At 42.1% G+C, this 27,373-nt stretch overlaps 2 protein-coding genes across 5 annotated transcripts; one reads left to right on the forward strand and one right to left on the reverse strand.

The window, feature by feature from the left end:
* Nucleotides 1-1,112: 1,112 nt before the first annotated feature.
* On the forward strand, nucleotides 1,113-8,745 carry znf740b (zinc finger protein 740b). 4 transcript variants are annotated; one of them, XM_086038135.1, is made up of 7 exons: nucleotides 1,113-1,226; nucleotides 3,092-3,251; nucleotides 3,423-3,653; nucleotides 4,021-4,143; nucleotides 4,252-4,381; nucleotides 5,834-5,952; nucleotides 6,950-8,745. In XM_086038135.1, the coding sequence occupies exons 2-7, from the start codon at nucleotides 3,207-3,209 to the stop codon at nucleotides 7,121-7,123; spliced, it is 822 nt and encodes a 273-aa protein (XP_085894261.1). In that variant the 5' UTR covers nucleotides 1,113-1,226; nucleotides 3,092-3,206; the 3' UTR covers nucleotides 7,124-8,745. The 4 variants fall into 4 exon arrangements, with proteins under 4 accessions (XP_085894261.1, XP_085894278.1, XP_085894269.1 ...); XM_086038143.1 differs by lacking the exon at nucleotides 1,113-1,226 and adding an exon at nucleotides 1,250-1,645; XM_086038152.1 differs by lacking the exon at nucleotides 3,092-3,251.
* A 12,159-nt stretch (nucleotides 8,746-20,904) lies between these two features.
* On the reverse strand, nucleotides 20,905-24,291 carry copz1 (COPI coat complex subunit zeta 1). The gene is made up of 9 exons (XM_086038173.1): nucleotides 24,177-24,291; nucleotides 23,678-23,746; nucleotides 23,482-23,563; nucleotides 23,293-23,384; nucleotides 22,992-23,047; nucleotides 22,824-22,901; nucleotides 22,681-22,732; nucleotides 22,559-22,597; nucleotides 20,905-22,291 (listed from the first exon to the last, which is right to left on the reverse strand). Exons 1-9 carry the CDS (start codon nucleotides 24,264-24,266, stop codon nucleotides 22,244-22,246), a joined length of 606 nt encoding a protein of 201 aa, XP_085894299.1. The 5' UTR covers nucleotides 24,267-24,291; the 3' UTR covers nucleotides 20,905-22,243.
* Between the last annotated feature and the right edge of the window lie 3,082 nt (nucleotides 24,292-27,373).

A 27,373-nucleotide genomic window follows, 5' to 3' on the forward strand; every position in this document is an offset into this window, starting at 1 on the left:
TTTCCCACGTATGGCGGTTTTTAGTTTTATCTTGCCCTCTTCAGATCAGTTTTGATAAAGTCATGACGTTTTAATATTTGTCCATTGTGGGCCATGAGTGAAGCCTTATGAGACTCTTTTGTGATTAGGGCTATGAATAAATTTGACTAACATTAGGTGGTGCTTGGCAATGTTGCTTTTGTGGTTGTTCAAATGAATAAACACGAATGAAATGAGTAACAAAATGAAATCTTTAACACATAAGAGCTGCATAAATGTCACGTGGGCAAAACAGCATGTATTTAATCAGGTAGTGTCACACACATTAAAGAAAATAAAACAATTACATATACATAAACCCAAATAACTAAACACAAAAGATGTTATTTCATTTCAAAACGATAGCTCGATGAGTAGCTGATTTTTAACAGCCACTAGATGTCACCAAAACCCGACAGCCAGTTATACAATACAGTGGAGTAATAATCATATTGTCCCATAGTTTACTCATCCACCCTCTGGATAGAAGCACACACTATGACTGCAAGAAAAAATACACATTACTTTTTAGCTTAAATTATAGCTAGCAGAAAGTATAAACGAACAAAACTGGAAAGCGTGAATAATTGTCTTGTTCTGCTTGTTAAATTTGAAGGTTTATGGTTGCAGTACTTAATTATGGTTGCATTTATTCAAAGATAAAGTATATTAATTTAAAAAAAATTAAAAAACTGTGAGCTGTTGATGACGTATGAGTTCATGAATACCGAGTACTGTTTGAGTGTAGGAACTACTGCATGTGTGAGATTGTGCTTGGTAATGGTAACTTCGATATTATTCTAATAGTGAAGCTATTAGGGATTTTAGGTTTGTTTGTTTGTTTGTTTGTTTGTTTGTCCGAAATAAAACCTCGATACCTTTTGTACCCCACTGTGTATACTTTTTGTGCCATTTTAGTTTGGTAATGTGCCGTGACTACTTTCTAAAGTAAAATATGTGCCTTGGCTTCTTAAAGGTCGGTAAATACAAACTGTTTTGCTCAGCGTGAACCCTGACGTCATCAGTTCCTTCCTAACATGGCCGCAGATATCGGCCTTCAAAGGCAATCACGTGGTTACGACTGAAACCAATCAGAGCACTCGCGCGGGGAGCACTTCCGGTAGCGTTTCCTGTCAGTGTTTGTAAACTGAGAAAAAAAATTGGAAGTGCGTCAAGTAATAATCCACAAAACTGTGAAAAATTTAAAGGTAAGTACTCGCTCCAGGTGCACAGTTTAGCTGTTCGTGCACAATCGTTTGACTGGTGGGCTGCTTTCGGGTTTGTGAAGGTTGCAGCGCAGCCTGCGGTCGTATTTTGTGTTACTCTGTGAGCCCGCACGCCCAGCTGCTGCCGCCTGCCTGCTTGCTGTGCCTTGTGTGCGCCTGACTCTTGTTGTGTCGTCTGGGGTGGGGGAGGGTGGGGGTCTTCTCTGTCCTGCAAGAGTTCCCCCCAAGCCGAACAACTAGCTAGCAAGCTAACCGTACGCCTTTTCGGTTTCGTTCAGGTCAGACTCTGTCTTTTAGCGTCCGACTTGTAGTCGTCGTCTTGAAAACAGAACTGGCGACCCACAAGCGCCCGTTTTGATACAGTTCCGCTCGGGCATTTATTAACGCCAACCTGTTCTCCGGTAAGTTGCTAGCTAGCGAACTTGCACAATTATAAGCTTCAGCAAAATCATCGATAGACAAAGGGATCTGTAGATAAAAGGGATGGCCGTGAATTATTCAGAGGACGTGTGCTTTTAGGAGATGATTTACCATTTGCTAATAATAGAACATGGTTTAATGAAGCACGATTGACACAATGTGGAATCAGACTAGTTTGGATTAAAACGGAAACTCTTGTAGGCATATTAGAGCATTTCTGGCGATAACGTGACTAACATTACTGTTGGAAGAAGTCTAGGAAGCTGTGCCTTTCTGAAAATTGGTACGAACATGTAATGTGCTGCATTAGAGGAGGGGAGAGAGAGAGAGAGAGCCCTCTTCTGGATAAGTAACCACTTTAAACTACGAGACTTCAGCTATCCATTCTCCTATGCAATATACTGTTGTCAAACACTCCGCATATGAGGCAAGTTGTCATGTACTTTTTCCTTGTGGATTGTTGACTTATTCTTAACATATGCAGTTCAATTGTGTTTGAGTTCAATAACCACCTTGTCTGATAGTTAGTCGTCGTTGTTGTTTTAGCTATCTTAAAGTGAAAGTCAACCCAAACAAATTGTTTTCAAGATGTTGAAAATGTTCTTTGCATGCACGCCCGCTAGTTGAAACAAGGCTCAGCTGAATAGTGGCTCAGCTTCAGAAAACAGGTGAGCCGTGGTTGGTCGTTACCTGAGACTTGAGCAACTGTGATGTCATTTTCAGTCGACAGAAGTGACCAAATGAGATGGCTAAAATAGGTGGATTTTGCTGCTTAACAAATATTCCACAAAGGCAATATTAATCAGAATGCCGCGTTTCGACTAGTGTTCCTACATAGAACAAATTCTTGGGGAAAAAAATGTTTGGGTTGACTTCTACTTCAAGCACAGCTGTTTTTTTTGTTTGTTTGTTTTTTAACCAAACACAAATTTCGACAAATTGTGAAAAAAATGTCCCTACTTTTCCTTTTGAAGCTCATAAGGATCACAGCAAGCACACAAGGCATTTATCATTTTGTGTAATGCAGTCATGACACTGTTATCATCATAGTACATTTGTATGTTGTACAACACAAGTTCTAAAAGCATGTATTTGAATTTATAAAACTGATTTTTGAGATCGGCTTGTTTTGACATTCACATCCAAACTTCCAACACAATTGTTTTCATTTGTACATGTCTATCTGTGTTCAAGTTCCTCTGAAATTCCTGTCCCTGTGTTTGGTTTACTTCGCTGTTGTGCTCTTCCAAGTGTACAAGGTGCAGCAATCGAAGCATTGGGGCTTTGTTGCCTGATTAGCCGCACATTTTAGTGCGAGAGCTCAATTTCATCGCTGTTGTGCGGGCCGAATTGATGAACTTGCACATGAAAGTAGAACGCTCCTGAGTGAAGCACGCAGCTTTATTTTGTCATGCCTCTACTTTCAGGCTTTGACCTCCATGATTTGGGTGCGTGCGGTCCCTTCTGTTAGCCCTCACCCTGACTGAGGTCAACTCTGCCCCCCCAACCCCCTCAAACACACACAAATTCAAAAGCACGGCGATGACACACCATTCAAACAACTCTGTTCGAGACCATATGAAATGGGTCAGTGGAAGTCTCTTCATCTGCAGAATCCAAATCATTTCAATTTGTGTCCCCAGCCAGAGGGCTGTCCTTTTCATTTTGTACCTCCCTCGTTCAGCCCCTTTAGCCTTCTTTCAAAGTCCCGACAAGGCGTCCCACGACCTGCTCTGACGTTGCTCTTTGTGTTGCCAGGCTGGCTTGCTGGGCTGCGAGGCGGTGCTGTCCAGCATGGCCCTGATGCAAGCCAACAACATTCCAGGTCAAAAGAAGATGATGTCCTCCCTGGGTCACGGGCACCGGGCAACTTCGGAGGGCCACCAAAGCCACTCGCACCACAGCCACAGCCACCATGGACACCAAAGTCACCATTCACAAGGCAACAGCCACGTGGGGCATCTGTCGACAGGGAGCTGTCCACCACTGGTGAGCGAAACCATTCGCTGGTACAATGATTTCATTGGAATGTAAGGGGGGCGGGGGGGGATGAAACATGAATGGAGGAATAAGAATCACCATTTTCTTTCTGTTTCAGCAGAATGTTTTTCATACCCTTTCTCGCAACAGACAAAATCCAGTTTAGTTGATTAGAATGCTGTAGGTCAGGGAGGGATTCTTGATTGGTGGCTCGCGACCGAAAAGTGGGTTGCGCAACCAGTAGAGGTGGGCCGCAGACTAGTAAAATCATGTAGAGTTTGACAGAAGTTGGCTTCCAGCTCTTGAAGTGGCTCAGGTGGACCTCGTGTTGTGGCCGGTGCAGTGATCTAATTTGTGCATTTACTTTCTCTCCAAGTTGATCCAAAAGGATGGGGATTACCACACCTCCAGAATATTGGACGGCAAGAGCATGCATAGCAGCCAGAGTATGCACAAGAAAAAGCACAAAAAATCTGTGAAAGTCAAGGAGGAAGTGCGGGTATGTTTGAGATTCTCAAGCGTGCGCAATAATATGGCACAATTTGAATAATCCACGACTGCGTGGGCTGGGGATGGGGAAAACTCCTCAATTTGTCATCCTTGGTAGCCTTTATTGCAGCAGCTCGACATGGATGACGACAGTTCTCTGAAAGTGCAGAAGAACTTCATCTGTGACCACTGCTACGGAGCTTTCCGGAGCAGCTACCACCTCAAGCGACACATACTGACACACACGGGTGAGGAAAATCAACCTGCTTTCCAAAAAAGAAAAAAGAAAAAGTTTGCACCTTCACTCCCTTAACTGCCCCATACAGTCGACAGCGCAGAATTATCCAAAATGTCTTTATAGGACAAAGATTCAAGTGGAAAAAAGATGATGCTCAAGATGGCTTTGTTGGTTGAGACAGTGATTCCCAGCCTTTATTGAGCCAATGCACATATTTGACATTAGAACAATATCAAGGCCCATAAAAAATCCAACACAAGTTGTTTCCCGTAAGAAAATATCGATCTCTACAATACTATATTTCATTAAGACATTATTAAATCAAATATAAAGGCATTCAACCGTGTTTGCTTAAATCAGTGGACATTTTTCTGTTCCTTCTGGTATATAATTCAAATAGACCTGGAGATGGTCTGAGTTCCTCACTATGTCACAAAAATAGTTGAGTGTAGTTTACTTTATTTGGGCATAGTACATTTCAGATAATGAGAAATCCTGGCGCCACACATTATGGATTTTTAGCATAACTGTTATTATGATGGTTATATTATTTATTTTAGTATGTTTTAACTCATTTACTGCCAGACATTTTCAGACCCTCGTTTACCCTAAGGTTTGAAAAAAAGTGGAAAAAAAGATATGAATAAATTGCTGGGATTGAATGGCTGAACTGTGGGGAAAAAAACAAATAAATTTGTCAATGGCAGTGAATGACTTAAAATACTTATGTAGTTTTAAAAATTAATTTATATTAGCAGCACTTTTTAAGTCATCATATAAACCATTCCATAAATTAACCGAACAATCCAAGATGTGGAGTGATTTTTGGTCTAGTAGGTGTCTACGTTTGCTCATTATAGCAATATTTTTAGCTAATTTGGAATAAATGCTGTTTATTTGAGGTCCCAAGATAATGTTGTGACTCAGAATCACTCCCAGTAACTTTATATTCTTTTACGCTCTCAATAACAACATTAGCAATTTTAATCTGGATGTGAATGTCCTCTTTGAATTTACCAGAATAAATAACTTTTGTTTTAAATAAATGTCATAATAGTTTATTTTTCACAAACCAATCTTTAGGTTGGTGAAGCTCTGCTGTGATCTCTGTCACAAGTAGCTGCAGATTTTGCCCGAGCCTAGTATCATAGTGTCGTCAGCAAATAGTATGTATTTAGATGGTCCGTGCAGAGGATCAAGAATCTATGCAAGAGTATTGTTATATTGTCTATCTACGGGTTGCTCCATTGTTCGTGTTCAAATATCCATTTCTTAAAGTTTGGCTGCTGTTTTGAAAGGAGTGTTTTAAGTAAGCTTCCCTGGAGTTAGACGGAAGCGTCTTGAAAACACAAATCAGCAGCAAAGTCTCATGTTTTCAAACGGTGGCGTACTTTATGCAAGCCATTGATTGGTCAGTCGTGGGAACTGTGCGCAAGTAACTGCGTGTTGTGGATGTGGGCAGGGGAAAAGCCTTACGCCTGTGACAGCTGCGACATGCGCTTCATTCAGCGCTACCACCTGGACCGACACAAGAGGGTGCACAGTGGCGAGAAGCCCTACCAGTGCGACCGATGCAATCAGGTGAGTCCGGCCACAACACGAGATACTACACCGCACAACTGCAAAGAGAATTGCATGGAAGGATCTGCATTTTCAAAATTAAGAATGCTCACTTTTGCTTGACAAGTTATCCATAAAAACTGTATGTGTGTTACTGCGGTTGTGGTCGTGTCTTCAAACTGCACTGCAAAGCTGCAACTTGAACAACAGGTGGTTAGCTTAACACTAACGCTAATCTCGAATATTTGTCCCGTGAAATCGTCCTTATTTATTGCCAGCTGTCTATAGTGTTCATTTTGTCGTGTTTTTCTCAGCCACACTATTTGTAACTTGCTCCAAGAGTGTGACAAGGGAGCCCCAAATGGAACCTGTGCAAGACCAGTTCAAAATGAGAAATGCTGTCAGTCAAACCTTCCTGCAGTGTGCTATGAAAAAATGAAGATAGTTCACACTTGCTTGGCAGGAGATTGTCGAATGTCGTGCGGACAACTCGTTTGTTACATGGACACCAAACTGAGCACTCAAGTGCTACATTTTTCTTTTAATTAATGTACTTATTTTCACACAGCTTCACTGCCGTCATACAAATATGCTGTATGGAGTTGAAACAGTTTCAAATAAATGATTCGCACAAAATGACAAAAACGGTCAAATAAATGATACATACAAAATGACCTCTGAATGGCGTTACTTTGGAGGCACGGCGGGCACCGTCAACCGATCCGCGCTTGCGCGGCAAAGGACAACATTTGTGCAGCTGACTTGCACGCTTTTGAAATCCTGCTGAGTCACGCTCAAGAATACGATAAAAAGCATTTTGCTGAGCAGGACGTATGTGATTACATGCCGTGTTGTCGGATAAATACTAATTCCGAAGTGCCCCACAGGATGTGCGAGGCACAGTCGCGTAACTGTTTGTGTGTAAGGTTGATGGTTCGTTATGTGACCAGTGTTTGGTAAGGCGCGAAAAGTTAACCCTAGCATGACTGACAGCCATCTTTGTCCACTGGGCCCGCAGACCTTCTCACGGACAGACCGGCTGCTGAGGCACCGCCGCTTGTGTACGGCCAGCATCAGCAAAGACGACAGCCAGTGTTGTGATAGCCGCTCATCGGCGTACTCGCAGGGCACGTCTGGCCACACGGCTTCCTGGAGCCCCTTACACCCTTCCAACAGCCGCCTGACTGTCTGACCCCGAAACGCCTGTCGCCCACCAAGACCCGATGGACAGTCGCTGACTCTGTAACGACGAGCCGCAACATTACCCAAACCTGAACACAACTCTGATTACACACCTAGCTAACACAACCAGATTACCTTAGTTCGGGCCTGGATTTTTTTTTTTTTTTTTATATACCTTTTTAACTTCTTCTCTTTGTTGTTGAGATCAGAGGGGAAAGGCAACTTCTTGTCATGTCAACAAGGCTCCGCTCTCTGCTCACAATATGATGGCAATAAGTGGATGATATGCTCTCACGTCTTCTCACACTGAAGACTAATAGCGCTGCTGCCGTGGGATACACTTTGGGTGTTTTGGACCGCATAGGCCACAGATGGTCAGGCAGCACATCTTTTCTTGTCCTGCTGAGCCCACAAATCAAGCCCCGCTTCTGCATTTGGACCTGTGGATCGGTCAAGATCGGCACGATTTGTTGTGTAACTGTCTCCGTCACGCAAGACTGCATTACCTTGCGTTAGTAATTAGCAGCCCATATAATCACGTAGTCGTCAGTGAAAGTCGCCGTACATTTGAATCTGTACAAATTGAAAGTCATTGTTACAATAAGCTGTTCAACACATTAAAACAAAACCATTTCAATGGCAAAACTTAAGGCTCCTATCAAATCCAAATATGCATTTAGTCCTCCACTCTGTTGTGACTTTTTATTCTGCCTTTTTTTTTTTTTTCTTTAATTCATTGTAACTCCTTGAAAGAACCTCTTTTAGCTCCAGTTCAGGATGTCTTGTGTTTGGATGGATGCTCCAGCTCATCGGGTCATCCTTTGCAGACATTTGGCAGGAAGCGGGCCAGGGCAACTGTTGGAAGTTGAGCCGTTTCGTTGTAGTTGTAGTGCGAGACCAGTAAGCAAGCGCTCGCCTCTGGCTCAACATGATTGAATGTGAAGAAACTGTGCCATGTCCTTTCATCTCTAGTTTCAGTTTAGCATCTTCAGTGAAGATGATATGTAAGTAGTGTTGTTTTTCTGTTTTTCTTATTGAGCAATATCCTACATGATACTCTGAGGCGTGTTTCAGTCCAGTCTTTAAACACTGGACTGAGGCAATTATTTGACTCGTAGAACACTTGATTTTTTTTCCCCCTTTTTTAATCTGTCTAGACAGTGTTTTTTCATTCAGTACTTTTCTGTTAGTTGCGTGGCTATTTTTAGACTACATGAAAGCAGTTGGGTGGGCCCATGAATGACATTTGCCTTTGCTCATTAAGTTAATATCTATTTAAATTGTATTTGAAGTACAAATTGTAATGGGTGGGACCTACATTCCCAAAAATCTCAAGATTTACAAAGATATGACGCATAGTCTGATTTCTTCTGTGAGGTGGATTATCCTTTCATTTGGAAACATAATTCAGAAGCAGCCACTAAAATTTCTCCCGTACATCAGCCGCGATTGTTGTTGTTTTTTTTTTTGTCTGCATTTATATAAATGTGTAAACCCCACCTTTTATGAGTAATTTCATTTTTAGGCATTAGGGTGAAATGCTGTATATTTTATAGCTGATTATAAAGCATTGTGCATGAAGTTTTAGGGCCCTAAGTCTCAATAAAAAGATTTTGTAATAAGTGCATGCTATATTTGTTTATTAGGACACATTTTAGCACTTTGTGCTGGTTCCGTTCCCACACAAAGACTATAGATAGATATACTGTGTATATATATACATATATATATATATATATATATATATATATATATATATATATATATATATATATACATACATATATATATATATATATATATATATATATATACATATATTAGTGGCAAATAATTTGAGTGTGTATAATAGTTTTCAAATGGTCAGTGATTTGTACCGGTTCCGTTCCCACGCGGTGACTTTAAATGTGAGTGAAAATGTTTCTCCCTCTCTTGATGTATTGTTGCATAGTTTCAAAATGAACAGTGTCAGATTCCGCTTACCTGTAGAAGTCATACGGTAGGAATATCTTTTGCCCTCTTTTCCTAACCCTAATATCTTTTGTTTGCCATTCACGAACTGTAACCTTGCACGACCACAAACTGCTCATACGCTATGTGACCAGCTACTCATTCTTAATAAGACTACTTGATACATTTCCACGCGTAAATGGCCTGTGCAGTAATAGAAAATCAAAGGTCACACCCGATAACCCAAAAGAGTAAAACAGCTAAGCAATACCCGATTTTGCCACAAGAGGGTAGTGTCTCTTAGGTTGTTGTTGTTGTTTTGGGGTTTTTTTCCTGTGGAGAAAGAAGCGGGTGTTCCATTGACGTCAGAAAAGCAAATATGGTAGTAGCTAGGCTGTGCAGCATTGTGATCACTCCTGCCAAGTAGTTCACATTTTAGAACATTTGAAGGAGATGGAGTCAGGGAGACTCATTTTGCAAAACCCGCGCAGCAGATGACATCAGATTCCTCGAAGGGCAGCAAAGCCTGCGTTCATCGCACATGGTTCGTAGCCTTGAGCACCTTCCCCTTACTATTGACCAATTCTTTAATTAAAGCACAAGGTTCAGCTGAATGAGATCAGCCCGAAGGCTGCTGGGAGTGTGCTGGCTCCCCCCATGGGAGACATCCCCTCCCTCCGCCGTCTGATTTACAGCACCCACAGGCCGCCGGCACTTAACAATGGACCTCTTTAAGTGAGGGAGATGGGGAGGAGATCAGAAAGGGGCTTATAACACTCCATCTTCATACACAAAGTGCAGAAATCATCCAGGTTGGAAATCATCTCCGCGAGACAGAGCGATCATGGAGTCGGCCCAGAGGTAAAATGTACGAGCGCTGCCTTGTGTGCAGGCTGCAGGAGACTGATGGCCGGCTCTCTACCTGCTCACCTCGCCTGTCAAAGTGGGGGGGAGAAATGGGCTCTTCAAAGAGAAATTCCACCCTAGGCGAGTAAATCTCAGCTGAGTGGAGACAGTGAGGCTCTGACCGCCTGTGTGTGTCTCCGAGGTTCACAGAAACAAGATCTCAGCTCCAGAAATATTTGAATGCCCCCCCCCCCCCCGCGCCACCACCACCAACCACCACCACCAAATGGATCACAAACATGCAAACAGACAAGTGAAAGCATGGTAGTCATAGCTGGGGCTATCTCTGTTGCCCAAGGTGTGGGCCAACCTTTCCATGGTGAGCTTTGATGAATCACCAAATGTGGCCGCAGCAAGCATCCATCACAGTGCTAATTAGGGATGATATTTAAGCTCCGCTGTGGCCGCCATTCTGCTTATCAGTCAATTTTGCATCACCCTCACCTTCCCTTCACACCTCAGTCAACACGTCCTCCAAAATCACACAAATGAAATGTTGTTGACAGTCACGCCACACTCATGTAACTGGTAAATGCAATGTTACTGCTTTCCCACCAACACCTCACGTGCATTTTCATGTGAAGCACTTCTTCATACATGCAAAGAAAATGACCTGCCACACTTAATCCGCAGTCATTTCAACTGCCTGGGAGATTTTCCATTAGTTCTTGTCAAACCTTTAGCACAAAGAACGTGAAGGCATTACTTATTAATGATTCCCAAATATTGTAATCTCTAACAGTAGGGACTATTATTCAGAGATGAATTATGGATGTGGTTCAATTGTGGCCTACATTCCAGCCAAAGGCAAAGTATGAGAAAGTCACAGGTACAATATTAAAGCAAAGTGAAGACATTTCTTTCCAAGTTGAACTCCATACGTTAGGTTATGTTGTTTCAACAAGGCACATTTTAAAAGGAAGAGTTTTCAGTGTTAAAACTGCAAGCAAGATTTGGATGTAACCTCACTCACAATCCCCCAGCCCCTGCATCCGACCAAAGCCATGGCTCTCGCTACAAATGAAAATGCCGTTCAGAATGTTTTTCGAAGCGCAAAGTTGTGATAACCACTCACGGAGAACACATATCCAGTTTGCAAGCAAATGCCCTGCCAATACTAAGTTAACATTAGCTCTGTAAACAAGCCGACGTTAGCCACGGGCGCTACTTTGGCTGTTGGCTGATGAGTTGTAATGGAGTATTACCAGAGCTGGCCATTTTGCAAAAATTTCACGATCCGTTTATCACCTTCACCCGGGGTACCCTTCCACGGTCCAACTAGCCTCTTTTTTGTCCGGAAGAAACAAATAGTAATCACCTATAGGCCGGTCCACCTATCATCTTAAACAGGCTTCCGTTAGCATTTCCGTTTACCAACTTTGACCAACTTCCACTAGCTAGCTTCCACTACTGAGTATTAACACCATTATCGGTTTAAAGTTGTATTTTTTTCAAAATGTCATTATCATCAATCTATCATTTGAAAATGAAAAGGAGGTGTTGATAAAATGGCCTGTCAAACAAAAACTTAGTCCGCTGATAGTGTAGTGGTACACACGCCTGAGTTGTGTGCGGGCAGCGTGGGATCGATTCCCGCTCAGTGACAGTGTCTATGTGTGCCCTGCGACTGGCTGGCGACCAGTTCGGGGTGTAGTCTGCCTTCGCCCATTGACGGCTGGGATAGGCTCCAGCAACTCCCCGCGACCCTATATAGGATAAGCGGTTTGGAAGATGACATGACATGACAAAAACTTTGCTAATTCCGATTTGCTTTTGAATCCTCAGCTGACTGAGGTCCCTTTGCTCTCCCTTTTGTTTGCTAGTCTTATGCCCAGTCATTAGCAAACAAGGGTTGGGGATTTCTTATTTTTTCCAGAGGTGGATTTTTCAACATAGGGTGCATTTGGAAAGTCACTCTGACGCCTGTGCAATACTCTCGTCTCGTAGTGTGTGAGTTCGCAGAGGCAAAGCACGCTCTACTCAAATTAATTTCCGAAGGCAGCCTATATGTTCTAAACCAATTAGCAACTCGTGCTTGAACTGTTTCCAACTGGACTGCCTGACGCACCGGCGCACTGTGTCCCCAGTCGAAGCAAGTCGGAGTCCTAAAGCATGCACCGGCACTCCGTTTTTGGGGCACTCTGAATAACCAAATGGCACATTTGAATAACACTCACAGGAAGCCGGCGCGCTCGGAGCGTATTTCCAAAGGCGCCCGTAGTTTCAACAAAGCCCCTCAAACCCAAACTAACAGATGAGTGCAAGGTTTTGGGGTGTGTCGGTGACCGGTTTGGTGCGTGCGTAACAAATTATAGACAATTTGTCGGCCATGCCTTCTGTCTCTGATATGTTGTTCCTCCTCGGGCGCAGTGGTTTGAGAACTGCAAACTCAAGACAATTACTTCAACGGAAGACTTGACCTGTGTACACAAACACACTGAAGTTGAAATGGAACTGTCGAATTTCTGCTTTTATGTAAGAAAAATATCACTTGCCTCATTTTATCAAGGCTCAAAATTATTAACTTTTAATCCTTGGATGCAAATCATATGCAGTCAAAAGCGTCCTGAATTCTAGGACCATGGACATCTCCAAATGTCATTTTTTCCCACTGCTGAGATGCTTTGCTTGGCCTTCACTGCTGTCACCTTGACCCGCTGCTTGGTTGTGGATCTTGCTGCCTTAACATCTGTCTTTCGTAAGTGAAAAACAGGATTGTGATCTGGCCACTGAAGAATATTCCATTCACTGGCTTAAAAAAACGGCTTGAGTTGCTCTCAGTGCAGTCTGTTTTGTGTCATCTGTTTGTGTGTTCCAATAAATAAAATGTAATTTTCTGAAACATGGATGGACTGCATGGATTTCATAAGCAACACACTATTTTACGTGTAAAGATACTGTATTTTACTGAGATACTGTAAAGATACTGTGTTTTCTTTGCCGTGGAAACCGGGTCAAAATGGCGCTTTGAGTGTTAGAGGTTGCCGACCCCTGCTCTAGATAAATTCCTCAAAATGCACACTAAACCATTGAATGTAAACGTTGACATTGCTGTTATACCGTACGCTTAACTTCTCCAGAATAATTGTGAGTTTTGTTGGCATCTTGATTTTCTTTTTGTTTTTTGTTTTTTTTTGTTTTAAGGAAAGCACTTTATCATGCACGTAAGTTTATGGAAGGCCCATAATTTGAATATTCCTCAGTGGCCTGAAGGCAAGCCAGTAGTCAGTAACCTGTTTTCACTTAGTGAAAACGGCAGCAACACCCCTGTCCCACGTGACAGGAGTGCATATCAGGGAGCCGTAGTGGCTTTGTCAAAATGCCTTTTCGAGAGAGGCGTGTTGTGCTTTATGAACCTCACACTGGCTTTACGCCACGCTTTGACACACTGCTGGTTTCGTTTGGACAGGTCAGCTTTTGTAGAGAACAGCAAGCCAGCCCCGACACGGGTGGCTGAGGGGGAGTACTCCGCCAAGCCAGCGCTCTACTCTAGCACTCACATTAGTAGTCAACTTGCAGGGGAGGACGTTTAGGCCAAATGCAATATCATCGAGGTGGACTTTTGGGTGATTAGCCACTTCATATTACAGGCTCAAAAGATGATCTGGCATGGGTCATGACGCTGCTTACACAGGGCACAGGCCATTTTATCACAAGTGCATTTTATTGGACGTCCTTCTAAAGTGAAAATAAATTGTCACACCACAGAGACGAGTGTTGTTAACAACGCTGCCAAGTGGGAAAGATTAACAGGCTGTGGGCGTGTTCACTAAATGTACCGAAACCACACCCTGCCTAACTGTCAATCAAACACCTCGACTACGAAGTGCAATTAATATGCATTGTAACAGAACTGAGGGGTGGCAGTGAATGAATGACACCAATGCTATTTGTTAGTCTGTCTAGATTTTTTTCCCACCGTGTCAGCATTCATCTAGCGGTGACACGTAAAGCAAATTTATGTGGTTATTTTAAAGAGCAGAGGTTATGTGAGGGAGGCTTTTTCTAGGTTTTTTTTTTAACTGATTCAGTATTTACTATTTACTGTCATACATATGTAATTATGTATGATATTGGATGTAAAAGTGTATTTTATTGTTTTTAACCCCCCCAAAAAAGCTTTACCTTTTACACTAATTTACATGTTCATTGTGCTTAAATGTAAGATCGTATCTAAATTGTTGTTCATATATTTGCATCAAATGAAGACTGAGGGCTGAGCTAAAATTCATTTCATGGTCTAAATGGAATTCCTTCACAGTAATGGTACCTATTGTGGTGTAAAATTAAGTGCAAAAAATTATAATGGAAGTATCAAGTTTTTTTTTATTCTTTTGGGGTTTTTTTTCATTTTTTTTCCTTTTAAAAGACTCAGAAAGAATCAAATGAATTTTTCTCTCTGTTCTTTTTACTCAAATTTTACATATTAGAAATATTTCATTTATCAATCAATATCCCTTTGACCTTCTCAGCACCTCGTCCTGGCTGACGTCACGGTTTTATTTCCGCTTTTGGGGTGGCGTGTGCTTGCACCGTGTTGCTGTGCTCATATTTTTTCTCTTGACAATTGACCTGCTCATTTGCTGTTCCTAGCTGTTTGCTCTCTGTTTCAATGCCGTTCTGACTTCTGTGAAAAGTCTACGGTACACCCAAGCACTTTTTCTGATGTTCGGCGACTCACTGTTAGCTGAGCGATGAGCATTGGCTTCATGCGCTCCTTGTCGATGTAGTGGTCACAATGCTTATTAGAAGTGCGTCTACTTTGCCGCAACGGAGGCAAGGATGAGTTACTTTGATGAGATCATCCACGTTTGTGGATGATCACATGAGCGTGTTGTCTGGAATCATGACTGTTCATCAAACTTGAACCGAGGGTAGCATTAAACAGCAATAAGCCTCAGTTTTGAAGATGAATTTCCTTTGAAATTTGTAATATGAGCGTTGCTTGGTTGCAGTGAACTCAACTCAGCCACTTCGGAACAGAGTCGAGTCATATCTCAAGACAAAGCTGTAGAAGACAATTCTATTCCATTTAGGTGCGGCACTAAATTCATTTAGAGCACTCATCTGTTGCTGCTAGCACCTCTGTCTCCTCAAGGCAAAAGCATGTGATGAACAACTTCACACTCTGAACGAACGCCCTTGTGGGGTAGCCAAGTAGGCTGATCTGTACTACCCCTGTCATACAAACGATTAAAAAAATCATCTTTTTCCATAATACGGCTCTTTTAAGTGCAATTGAAGTCACCAAAATCACACGATGGCTCACTCTCAAAGAGAAAGCTGATCATGTCGAGGAGCTCCAATGTTTTGTCACCGGCATGGTAGCCTCAAAGGTTCTCCTTTCTGACTTCATGCTTGCCTATCACAGTTTAACATCAACACTCCGGTTTATCTTGGAGTCACATAAGGATCCTATTGTGGGGTATATTTGTATATATTGTACCTTGAGGGACAGAAATAGGGGTCCTACCCTAGTGTGTACAGAACAGTTTTTTGTTGTTGTTGTTGTAATCTGTCTTAACGCGGCAGCACACTGGAGCAGCTGACCTTACGCCTAATGTGAAATAGCAAAGCGAAGGATGTGATATCCAAGGGAAACGCTGAGTGAATTCACCGGGCGGTTTGATAGACAGGGCAGGGGCAATCATGCTATTTACCCGATGGAAATTTCCACTGGTCAAGGTTGTTCACAAGGCCGGCTTCTTGTGAGGGCGGCCTGTCAGGCAGAGCGATGATTGTGTTGCACGGGGCTGAGTATTTCAGCACCTGAAACAAAAAGCCGTCTTCAGTTATACGGGATGAGCGGCGATGTGCTCGCCATTCAGATTGAGATCCAAGGTTGAGCTTTGGTGTGGGATCGTCCATCGCAAGTTTGATTTTTTTTTTTTTTTTTTTTTGGGACGCCTTCTCCATCCATCGCACATTTTTCTGCTCTTTCTCCCAGTGCACAAGGTCTCTTGTGCCCCTTCTGACGTCAGAGCTATTATGCTGGAGCACCACCTCCCTTCAGGGAGAAGACTTTACGATTGCAACCTGACACCGTTTCTGTGTCCTATAAGCCACTGAGCTGTAACTCACTTCAAAGGCAGGAGGCATCAAATCTCAGTGCGCCCATAAATTAGGATGTCAGCTTTTGGCCAATGAGAGGGGGACGTTAAATCACAGCTGTCACGCTGGCGGCCAATGGAAAGACGATGGTAGTAAATCTGTCATGGCCGTCTCTGTTAACAGTGTTGTGGTGTGGTTGGGGAATCCACGGGGAGGGAGGGAAAGTGGGCAGATGACAGAGGGAGGGAGGAAGGGAGGGAGGGGCCAGCAGGGGGCACAGAGGTATGCCAGACTATATGCTCCTCTTCACATTCTTTTGCTGCTGCTGCAAAAACATACATGCAGATTTGAGTCCCAACAGCAAAGGGCTCGTGGAGGATTTTTTTCTGTATAAAACAAGACTAAACACGTTAGGGGAAAAACTGAGTTGGGAAACCCTCGTAAAGCTTTACGGCCACAACCGTGTCTGTGTGTGTGTGGGGGGGGGGTATGCTGACTGTCTACAATGAAAATGACTGATTGTGGTTCTTTAGTACTGTTTTGCATCATCACTGCTCCAAAAGTGTTGATTGTTTGAGAACAGCAGTAAGCCAGGAAGCCCGGGCTGTCATGACACAGCACCAGCAGGATTATGGCCTGTGGGGGAAGGTGGGGGTCAGCAGAAGGGGCAAGGTCCATTCCAGATGTGCCCCAGTTGCACGTGTGACCATATATACTTGGCAACCTGGGACGCAAGGCTTGAAGAGTCTATTTGGCCAGCTCGGGTGGCTGGGGAGGGGGGGTGTTGAGCGCTTTTGCATCCCGAATGAATCCACGAGCATTCTTCCGAAGCGTGCATTCTGGAACGTACTGCAATGGGAAAAGGAAAATGGAGGGGAAACGCATCACGCCGAATATCTGCCGGATTAACAATGCCCTTGGTGGACCACTTTCATTTTCCTATCAAAGTTGGACATTTTCATGTCATAAATCTTACGAGTATCATAAAATAACTGATCTTGCGAAGGCAAAGCTATTCCCGTCCAAAAGGGGAGGGAGGGAAAAAGCTGTAACTTAACAAAGCCCCCCATTTTTTTTCACCAACCTGTAACGACATCCAATAAACCAAGCACACTCACGCTGACAGTTTTATCTGACGTCAACAAAAAATAAACATTAGCATCAAAATTTACAGTCATTTTTGTCATTACAATGAATGCTCTTTTTTTTCCGGCGGGAGCATAAACAGCTTGCTGAATTATGGCGAAGGCAGGCAAGAGTGCAGCGGCGAAGGTGTTGTTTTTGGCCTGCTTTTTCAGGAGTTGTCGTGATTCTCCGTTCTATGGGAATCCATAAAGAGACCTAGAGAGGCCAGCGGGGGCCATAAAGCACGTCAGGCTGCAGAGCTGCTGCATGCAGGCCCAGGCCCATTCCTCCTCCTCCTCCTCTTCCTCCTCCTCCTCCTCCTGCACAAGCACACATGCGCGAGCACGTGTACTCTCGCATAACCTTTAATGACCTCCTCTTTTTCCCCCCTTCGTTCACATTCAATTCCTCTTTATTCGTCCTCATTTAGTCATTTATTTGGAGTGAGGTTTGTCTCTTTATGTGGATGTTAGTGTTACCTACTGGACGGAAATGTCGGAGCGTAAAATAGCCTTGTTAATTTTAATACGGCACGCCATTAAATATCACGAGGGTCTTGCTCTTTGTCCTGCTCAGCCAATATAATGGCACCGGCTTTCACATATTTATCGCATGAGATCCAAAATGGTGTCATTGTTTATCCTCCGTTTTGTTTCTCTAGCCCGGACCACGTCGTCAGATGGCTGCTCACGCTCGCTGACTATGACATCAAGACTCTAAGCTCACCGATGATGATCATTTATTGACTAATTCGCACAGCGCACTCACGCACGCACTCACACATCACAGACACAAGAGCAAGAGAGAGGGACTCTCTCACTGTATGCATCGATCACGCGCAAGGCTCCAGCCCCTCACTCTCTGACAAGTTAACGGCTTGCTTATGTACAGCGTGTCAAGCCTTGGTCTTTCAAACTGTTCTGCCCATTCTTGTATAATTCATACAAGTTAGTTACCGCGCTTGCTTCTTTTTACGATGGTGCAAGTGTAATTAGCCGATGGAAGCAAGCCACCGAGCTCCCGGTGCTGCCGCAATTAGGCTCATCTAAATGAGGCCAAAGAGGCAAGTGGCTGCATGTGTACTTTTCGCTGCGATGCAGGGTTTCATCTCATCATATTTACTGCTCTCCCAACCTTCATGTCACCGCCCTCATACACAGGCGGGGACATAAGTTGTCCTCGTTCCGCTGGCAAACTGGTGCGCTAACAGTTAACCGCTGCGATTAATGGAGTCCATTTAGAATGATGAGCTCTCCCCTCGCACTGCTCTTTCTCCACTCAGAACACTTAGCATGTAGCAGTGGCAACATCGCGTCCATTCATGCTTTCATTGCAGCTCATAAAGAGGCTCTCATTCAAGGTTCTGAATCAGACTGGAGGTGAGCCAAGGAGGTAATAAGCCCCGCAGGTCAGAGCAGAGCCGATAAGACTTCCATTGACGACTTACTTACTTGTATGGTGCAAAAACATCAAGCCGGCCTTGTGAGTGCGTCTGGGCCTCTGCGTTGGCATCGGCAGCACAACACGCTGCATTGCAACGCGCTCCGGAGCAATCCTAATTAATAACAGGCAGACTGTTTATACACCTATTATATACAAATGCCTGCTCACCACATGTTCGCAACTATATAGTGAAACACTGGAAACCAAATGACAGAAATTGTGCGGGTCAAATAAAAGGGACGGCAATATTTTTGCTTATTTAAAAGATGGGAAACAGCCGTATTCATATTTATTTAACTCATTCACTGCCAAGGAGATATTTATGTGTCTTTTCACAGCCCAGCCATTCAATCCCAGGAATTTAAATATTTAATATTTCAAAATATTTTTCACACGTCAGGATAAAGACAGTCTGCAAATGTCTGGCAGTGCATGAGTTAAAGACAAAGTCAACCCCGCCAAATTCTTTGCAAGAATATGTTCCATGTGCCTTCACTAGTCTAAACACAGCATTCTGATTAATGTTGCGTTTGTGGAATAAGAGTTAATCCACCCGTTTTTAGCCATCTCAGGGGGGCGGCCATTTTGTCGCTTGGTGTCGAATGAAAATGACAGCACAGTTGCTCAGGGCTCAGATAATGACCAATCATGGCTAAGCTTCAGAAAACAGGTGATCCTAACCCCTTTATCCACACACTACCTATTTTACCAAGTCATTCTTCATTTAGTGTTTTTTTTATTCAAATAAATTATAGGATATCTTGTATTGGACCCCCCCCCCTCCAAAAATAAAAATAAAAAATAAAGAAAAATGCGATCTTGTCTAGTTTATTATTATAACTAGTGGGGGTAAGAAAAATATTTTTATAAGATTCCCCTGGAATCGAAACCTATTCGCAACCATAGAGGGTTACTTGTAGTTTTTTGATATAAGACCCTTTTTGGGAATTTTTGCCTAACCTCAACCAGTGGGAGGTATTATGGACTGTAGTATTCATCTTAAAACTTCCATGATATTGGATTTGTCTGTTTACTTTGACCTAATCTCAACCAATGTGATGAATTAGATTTTATAGTACCTAGCCTAAATCTTACACTAACCTCAACCATTGGGAGTGTTCTTTATGGGGGTACTGGTGCCTAAGCTCAACCAGGGGATAAACTAAATATTTCACTATATATAATCCTATTCTTAACCATAGATGGACATAAAAATATAGCTTGGCCCCAGCCTGTGACCTGTACTTATTTATTTATAAAAATAAAACAAAATTCTCCCCGTGGTTTTTGGCCCCAAAATGAATCAAATAGAAACCTATACTCATTATTCACTTGTAATGTAAAAAAGACTATATTTACAGTGAAAAAATGAAAAAGGATTAATAAGAAGAAAAGATGTGAAAGTAAAGAACAAAGTGTCACTTGTGCCAATGCAAAAAGACATTACAGATGTCTTTTTCTTTCTTAACCTAAGCCTGTGATGGCTAGAAACGGGTGGATTTTGCTTAACTCATATTCAACAAACACAATTGCAGTCAGAATGCCAGACTAGTGAAGGCGCAGAGAACATATTGAAGAGTTTTTTGGGGGGTGTTGACTTGCCCCTTAAAAGGCAACACTTCCGTAAACTTGATGTAGTCACTCTGCCACCGTGGGGTATACAAGTGGCTCAGTCTTCTCAATTAAATAAATAAATAAATAAATAAATAAATGAGCCGTTCAGTTCCTAAATGAGTTGGTATAGTGGCGTTTGTGAGCATATTTATATCTATTTCAGATTAGTGATTTATTAGCATAGTGTTTGGTTAGTTTATTGAGCATAGTTTGTCATATAGTGTACAAACAATTTAGGTCGTAGTATTGTAGTTTAGCCAGACCACGCCTAACCCTCTCCCACCCCCTCACCCCCCCACCCCCACCCCTTGCAAGCTCGACGGTCCTCCAGCAAACGCTTCGTTTGAGCGCCGTTTTCAAATATTAGTGAGGGGTGCCGCAAGAGTCTAGTGTGTGTGTGTGTGTGTGTGTGTGTGTGTGCGTGTTGAGTAGTGAAGACTTCTTTAAGCAAACGTGTCAGTGTCCTCTAGTGGACAAATTGGTCAAGACAGTTAAATGTTTCCCTTGTGCGTTTCAAATCAAAACGCCATTTTGTGCAGTTCATTACTGGCGTGTGCTTGGTAGCTTTCCTGCAATACTTGGAAGACTGTAATAGGATTCTGCCTGCCAGACATGAGTGAAAGATAAGCGCACAATATGTTCTTGACATCCATACTGCTGGAGACAATTAGCTTCATTCAAGGATATACAATTTCACGGTGGTGGGGAATGCCAACTTCAACTTTATTTGATCCTCTTAACCAGTGGAAGAGTTACAACATTTTTCCTTCCTTGGGCCATAAAGTTTTATTTCTCACATTTATTACTTGTTGCAGTCTAACATTACCAATAATGTGTTTAAGATGCTTTTGGTTACCTCTCCTGACCGTGCACATTTGTTTTATACCTTGACGTCTACACCAAATTGCCAGGTATAAAAAATAATGCCATGAAGCCGAGAATTTCCATAAGTACTGCTGACTACATGTACTGTATTATTTTTTTATTATGTCAAAGAACATGTTGAGACGCGTCAGTTACAATTTGAGGGAACAGTTTTGTGAATGAAAAGACATCAGAACCAAGGTAGAAGCTGCAATAATACGACGTGCTGACTGCCATGGTTGCAAATTTGGTGAGAACCATGACGTACTACTGCTTTATCAAGTCCAAGTTATCAGCAAGCATGCAATGTGTGGACACCGTTTGGAACAATGGATATCATCATTTCATCTGTCCCCTGTAATATTCATCACATACCATGATGTAGTGCCCATTCTTAATCCAATTCACTCTGCAAGCTGTCCTTCATTTGCATTCAAATGAGTTGTATGAAGCTAAAGTGTGAAGGTGGGGAAGCATTCATGGCCGCATACAATTTATGATGCATGTTGGAGGAGGAGGAATGAATCAATTAAGACTCCATAAAACATGCGCGCATGCATGAACACACTGGTGGAAACGAGCCTGATCATGGCGCATGAAGGGGGGCGTGTCCGTTGAACCGCAACTGTTGCACCGTGGTGAAAACAACAGCAGATGGAGCCCTGGCCTCTATCAAGGCTTGAAGGACAGAAGCCAGTGGAGGGAGCGCTACTTTCGCCAAACCAGCTCAACTACTCACCAGCGCATAGTAAGACTACACAGCGTGTGACAATTATATGTTGGACTGCATCAACAAACATTTATTCAAATTGACGGCAAGATGAAATTCACTTCCGCTCCCAGTGACGACATGACAGTACGTTTTGATCGAAGTATGATGAGAATCGAACGGCATGCGCGGAATGTTGTCACCATCTGAGGCTGGTGAGGGACCATGGAGCGATAACGCTGCTTTCATCATGAAAACATAGAAAGAGATCAGCTTAAGGGAATGTACAGTACACCTGATTTGAACCCGCTATTCTACACACAAGTGGACAGCTAAACAGAAAGGATTTTTTTTTTTTAAGGAAAAGCCTGCATGTGCCAGCTCACAGCGGTGATTGTAAGTGAGGAAGGGGGAGGATGTGGATCAGTGCCATGATGAGCGGGCTGTGCAGCGGCTCTTGTGCTGCGACTACCGTAGAAGCGACCACTTGATCTGTTCTTTGGCAGACTGAAGCACCTGCCAACAAAACATTGTTTGAATCAAACACAAACATATAAGACATTAGCTATCAGCTCTCATTTTACACATTCATTTGAGTTTATTCCTCAGGAAGAGTTTCCTTTAAATCATTTTGTTTTTGGTAAGCAGAATAAGGCATTCTTTTTCCTTTACAGGAGCACCAGGTATTCTATGTTTTAATCTGCAGTCAACTGTTGAGTGCACAATATAGAATACTACTGTCTTGAAAAAGTAGGACTCGTAGGCGATGGTGTTATCACCAACCTGGGTGACAGTCTGCTCAGTCAAAGGCACATCATCCCCCTAAAAGAACCAATCGATTTTAAGATCACAGCAACATCGCACAATGTGTGTGAACAAGCCAAGAGGAGAAGGAGAAGGCTTACTCTTAGGGCCACGCGGTGAACAACTTGCTGAGGGTCACTCTCTAGGATCACCCTGTAGGAGGCGGCACACACAAACTCAACACCACAATAATGTCAACAGTGGAGATGCAAAATCCTGAATAAGACACTCTCGGTTAACTTACCCTCCGTCGACGATTTCATCCACAGCAAGGAAGAGCCCCTCCATATTGTCCAACAAAGCTCTGCGCTCAACATTTTTTCTGTAGTTTCAGAAGAGAAAAAAATGCGTTTACACTTCTTCTGAACCACTTATAGAAAATGACTCATTTTGAATAGCATGAATAGCATACCTCAACATCTGACTGAGGGAGTCAAACAGGCAGTTTAGAACAGCCATGAGCATAAGCTGTTAAAATGAAAAACTCTTCAATTACATTTTTAAACGGAAGCTGCTTTCAAGTGATTCAACAAGAATAATAGATGGCTAATTACTACAAAAATTCGTGCATGTTTGTACTGATGTTATTTGGTGCCAAATCTAAAATGTCGGTTTTCTTTGTTGCAGCACAAATGCATGTAAAACAAACAAAACAAAAAAAGCCTCTCAATCGGTAAAATTGTGGTTGTGACAACAGAGCAGCTTAAGCTTACCTCATTTTCATGTGAACTTCCAATCACATAAAAGAAGAGGTCAATGTTACTCTTGTAGACAACAGTAAGGCCTTCCAGTAATGCTATCTCACCTTGGGACGCACAAAGTAAAAATATATTCTCAACGGAATCCAAAGAGACAAAATGTGCTTATTTTTTTTATTTGGGAGATAGTATGGCATCTCTTACTGTCTGTCCTATGTGTTTTGTTGAATATGTTCTTCTCAAATGCTTTCTGTTCCTTCACTGTGGGGTATGTGTCATCATAATACTGGAGATAAATGCAATTGGTTGTAATTAATGCACAAACAATAGAATTGTCAAATTGTAACTAAATCAAGGCTATAAATTGTTGATCTAAACGATCTCTCTCTCCCTACCATACCTTGGCATAAAGTCTGTCTCCATCATTGTCCAGAATGAGAATTGCCTTCACGGTGTACAAAGATGGTTCCTGTTCAAATAACACATCGTTACAAACAATAAAATACATTTGACAGTTTAACACCAGCTGGTTGTGTCACTTCTACTAGTGGAGATGTAAACAAATAGCCATAATTGCGTAACAGCAACGCAATGGAAAGTAGCGAAGGAAAAGGGAAACAAGTTTGGAATAACAGCATAAAATAGTAAATTGGAAGTCATTGTTTTGGGCGATGTTAAAGGTGAAACATGACACTTCCACATCACCATTAGCCACGAAAGCCAAGCTAACCTCGCGGGGAGATAGCTACTTTGCCAACACTTTGTTTCATTTAGCTCAATGTAAAGCTAACGAATAAACGCCGTCTCTATGCTGGCAATAACATAACGCGGCATGGTTAGAAACCGAAAGCATCTTCGACGCAGCTACGGTGATACATTAAGATGAGAAGCTCCATTACCAATATGGGAGTATCCATCTTGCTTCTTGTTAGCAAAGCCCCCGTACTGGAATCACGTGACACGTTCAAGGGAATGAGGCTCTTTGCCATTGGCTGGCGCGGCTTCCGCTACAAGCAGGAAACAAGAAGTCACCCCGGCGAACTAGCACTATTGTTGCTAGATCTAGCAACTTTTTACTTTCATACTACTTAACTTTTTTTTCTAAAATGCACGAGCAAGAAATGTAGCTATTAAAAAAACGGAAAGGCTAAAACGCATGCATTTCCTTCGAAATGACACTAAATAATTTTGTCTGTCACACATTCAGAATACCAGTCAGCCAGTCTGTCTTGCTGCAAAGGAGCATTGCTTATTGCTAAATATATTTGATACGTACATTTAAACAGTTCAAAAACCACAATCAAAACCAAACAAATATAAATATGAAAATAATATTTAACAATATAATTAATAAATGAATCAAACCTTTACATAAACAACTGAAAAACGTATTGATGAACAAACGGAACTAAATTACCACAAAATATATTTTCTAATCCTTTTTATACTAAATCATGTAACGCCACCTTGTAGTTACGTAATGATTTACGCAATGACATCATCACGTTATGGGTTCGTCATTTGGCCACTTTTGGCAACAAATAGACACGCCTTCATCAAAGTAGATGCTCATTCAGGACATTAGCCTGGTTGATGGTTTGAAATAGCCTCTCTTGTTCAGCCTGATAACATTTGATTAACTGTACGCATAGGAAATCTATTTTTCATATGGGGCAGGTTTTGGCTTACGATGTGAAATAAGAGTCTTTTCCAATTATAAATCAGCACTCAAAATGGATCCCAAGTCAATTGATAAACAAGTCACTGCAAGGATTCCCAACCACTGTGCCGTATTCATTTTCACTTATTTTGTCTGAAAATTATTATTTATTTACTGCAATAATGTATTTTTTTCATCTATCTGTGCCAGCGAATTACAGTTAAGGACAGGCAGAACAATTAAATGGCCTTCCTTCCACTGGATGGCAGAGAGTACAATTAACTGTGCTGCCATTTATACAACAGATTAGTGAGTTGGTGTTCAGATAAACAGGCCCGAAATTGTGAGTAAATTGAGACAAGGTCCTCTTTATTTCTATAAACAGTACAGACCTTTTTGTTTGTTACTTGTTTGTTTATTTGTTTATTTGTTTTTTTGTATGTTTGTTTGTTTGTTTGTTTGTTTGTTTGTTTGTTTGTTTGTTTGGTGGTGTGCTATGAGATTTACCTTTTTTCTACGGTAAAATATGTGCTTTGACTCAACAAAGGTCGTGAAATAGAGAGCTGTTGTGTTGATAAATAACAGGGATGAAAGAGAGACAAGTGAGTAAGATAACATTGTGAAAATTAACAGCAGTGCATCCTCACATGGCCTTTGTGTGAGTGTAATACAATTCTGTAGATGTGCAACAATGGTAAAAGCTAAAATATTTTCAACAATACAATGATTTCAACACAAAGGTTCATCGCTGGCATGTTTTCAATTTCCAAATAGGACAGGGACATTTTTGTGCGTGGAAAGTTTACATGTGGATCACTTTGGGTTTCTTTCTTTCTTTCTTTTTTTTTTTTTTTTTTACCCTCCTACATTCAACCAACTCCAATTATCCTACCTCCCTCTTCTGGGAAGCATTGGGAAAACCAGGCCAATGGGATTTTCCCTCTATCTCGGTCTATAAATGACATCACAGTTTGGCTTGACTAAGATATTTTCAGTTCAGAGTTTAAGAAAAACAAAAAAACAAAAAAAACACAAACATAGCTGTATATTGTGGTGAAGGCAACAGCATTGTTTAATTGTAGAGAACACATATGTATTTGAAGTCAAAACAACATTGCGGGTAACCATGATTGTTCACAATGTTTATAAAGTTAAACCAGGGGCGTCAAACTCATTTTTGGCACGGACCACATTGTTGTTAAGGTTTCTCTCAGGGGGCCGGTATGACTAAGAAAGCATAGAAATGTTTAAGCACTCTGTCCTATCATTACATATAAACAACAAATTCATGACAAGTTCTGAAATCAAAAGTCTAGGATAATAGTTTGTTCGACTTCAATTTGAAGTTCGTGTTCGTGAAGTTACTTTGAAAATGGGTTTGGTAACCAAAAAATGCTTGCAATATCTCAGTTATCATTCATTACAAAAGACAATTTGAAATTTGGTACGGATTTGGACAAGAATCATGGATGTTGACACACATGATTTGCTTTCGTGGGCCACCAAAAATGATGTGGCGGGCCAGATCTGGCCCCCGGGCCTTGAGTTTGACACCTGTGAGTTAAACCATGGATTTCAAATTTAGCTTTCAAAATGTGCGCCTGTGGGCCGAGAGTGTCTCAGAGCAACTCTCTGACCAATTACACAAATATAAATTACTGTAGTTGTTGCTGTCGCCAAGGAGATGATCAGTTACAATTCAGCTTCCTGCCACTAAGTGTCAATAAAGTGTCAGACTGTTATTTGCCTCTACATAAAAGTACTAGTAGAAGAAACCTCAAGTATTTAAATACGATAAATGGAAATCAGTCCTAGGTGATACCAAACCACACCAAAGGCAAAAACACGTGCAACCGTGACTTCATTAAATACGTCTTTGTGAACAGAGGTAACAAGGCAGATCTGAGAGCCTAGTCTGTGTCTGTAAAGTGTGGATTAACAACAGCACTAAGTGCTGAAGAACTTCAAAACTTCTGCAAACATTCAACACTTGGAGGAAAGTCTGTTGAATCCCTGAGAGAGAAAAGACAGTAGGCTGCAGCTTCAGAAAAAGTCCATGGTGACTCCGACTTATCAGCTGGAAAAGTGCTTTGCAAGCCAGCGCCCGCGTAACCGGACGTGTTGCTCCGAGTACGACATGAAGCGTTCACCATAGCGGAGAAGCTGATGCAACCTGCGGCTGTGGAGATGGACTGTGCGACCAGCGGACAGACAAATAGACATAATAAAAGTCAAGACAAATTAGAATTTGTTGCTCAGCCCTGAGCCACTCTGGACAGGAAAAGCTGGGCCGCAAGGTCAAAAAATCTACCTGCACCCGCTGATGAAGGAAAATACAGTATACATAATGTCAATTTAACATTTGCTCCGGCACGCCCGCGACCCTAGTAAGGAGGATAAGCGATTCGCAAAATGGATGGATATTCTTATGAATGC

The sequence above is a fragment of the Filicampus tigris genome, chromosome 1 (assembly GCF_054856515.1).
Source record: "Filicampus tigris isolate MCC_2025a chromosome 1, RoL_Ftig_1.0, whole genome shotgun sequence".
Taxonomy (NCBI): Eukaryota; Metazoa; Chordata; class Actinopteri; order Syngnathiformes; family Syngnathidae; genus Filicampus; species Filicampus tigris.

Excerpts from the sequence above, each read along its gene's own strand:
- znf740b (XM_086038135.1), top strand. The coding sequence starts at position 3,207 with ATGACACACCATTCAAACAACTCTGTTCGAGACCATATGAAATGG. Across the intron at positions 3,252-3,422 it reads TTCGAGACCATATGAAATGG|GCTGGCTTGCTGGGCTGCGA; the intron begins GTCAGTGGAAGT and ends TTGTGTTGCCAG. Across the intron at positions 4,144-4,251 it reads AAGTCAAGGAGGAAGTGCGG|CCTTTATTGCAGCAGCTCGA; the intron begins GTATGTTTGAGA and ends CATCCTTGGTAG.
- copz1 (XM_086038173.1), bottom strand. The coding sequence starts at position 24,266 with ATGGCAAAGAGCCTCATTCCCTTGAACGTGTCACGTGATTCCAGTACG. Across the intron at positions 22,733-22,823 it reads GATGAAATCGTCGACGGAGG|GGTGATCCTAGAGAGTGACC; the intron begins GTAAGTTAACCG and ends CGCCTCCTACAG. Across the intron at positions 22,598-22,680 it reads TTCACCGCGTGGCCCTAAGA|GGGGATGATGTGCCTTTGAC; the intron begins GTAAGCCTTCTC and ends TGGTTCTTTTAG.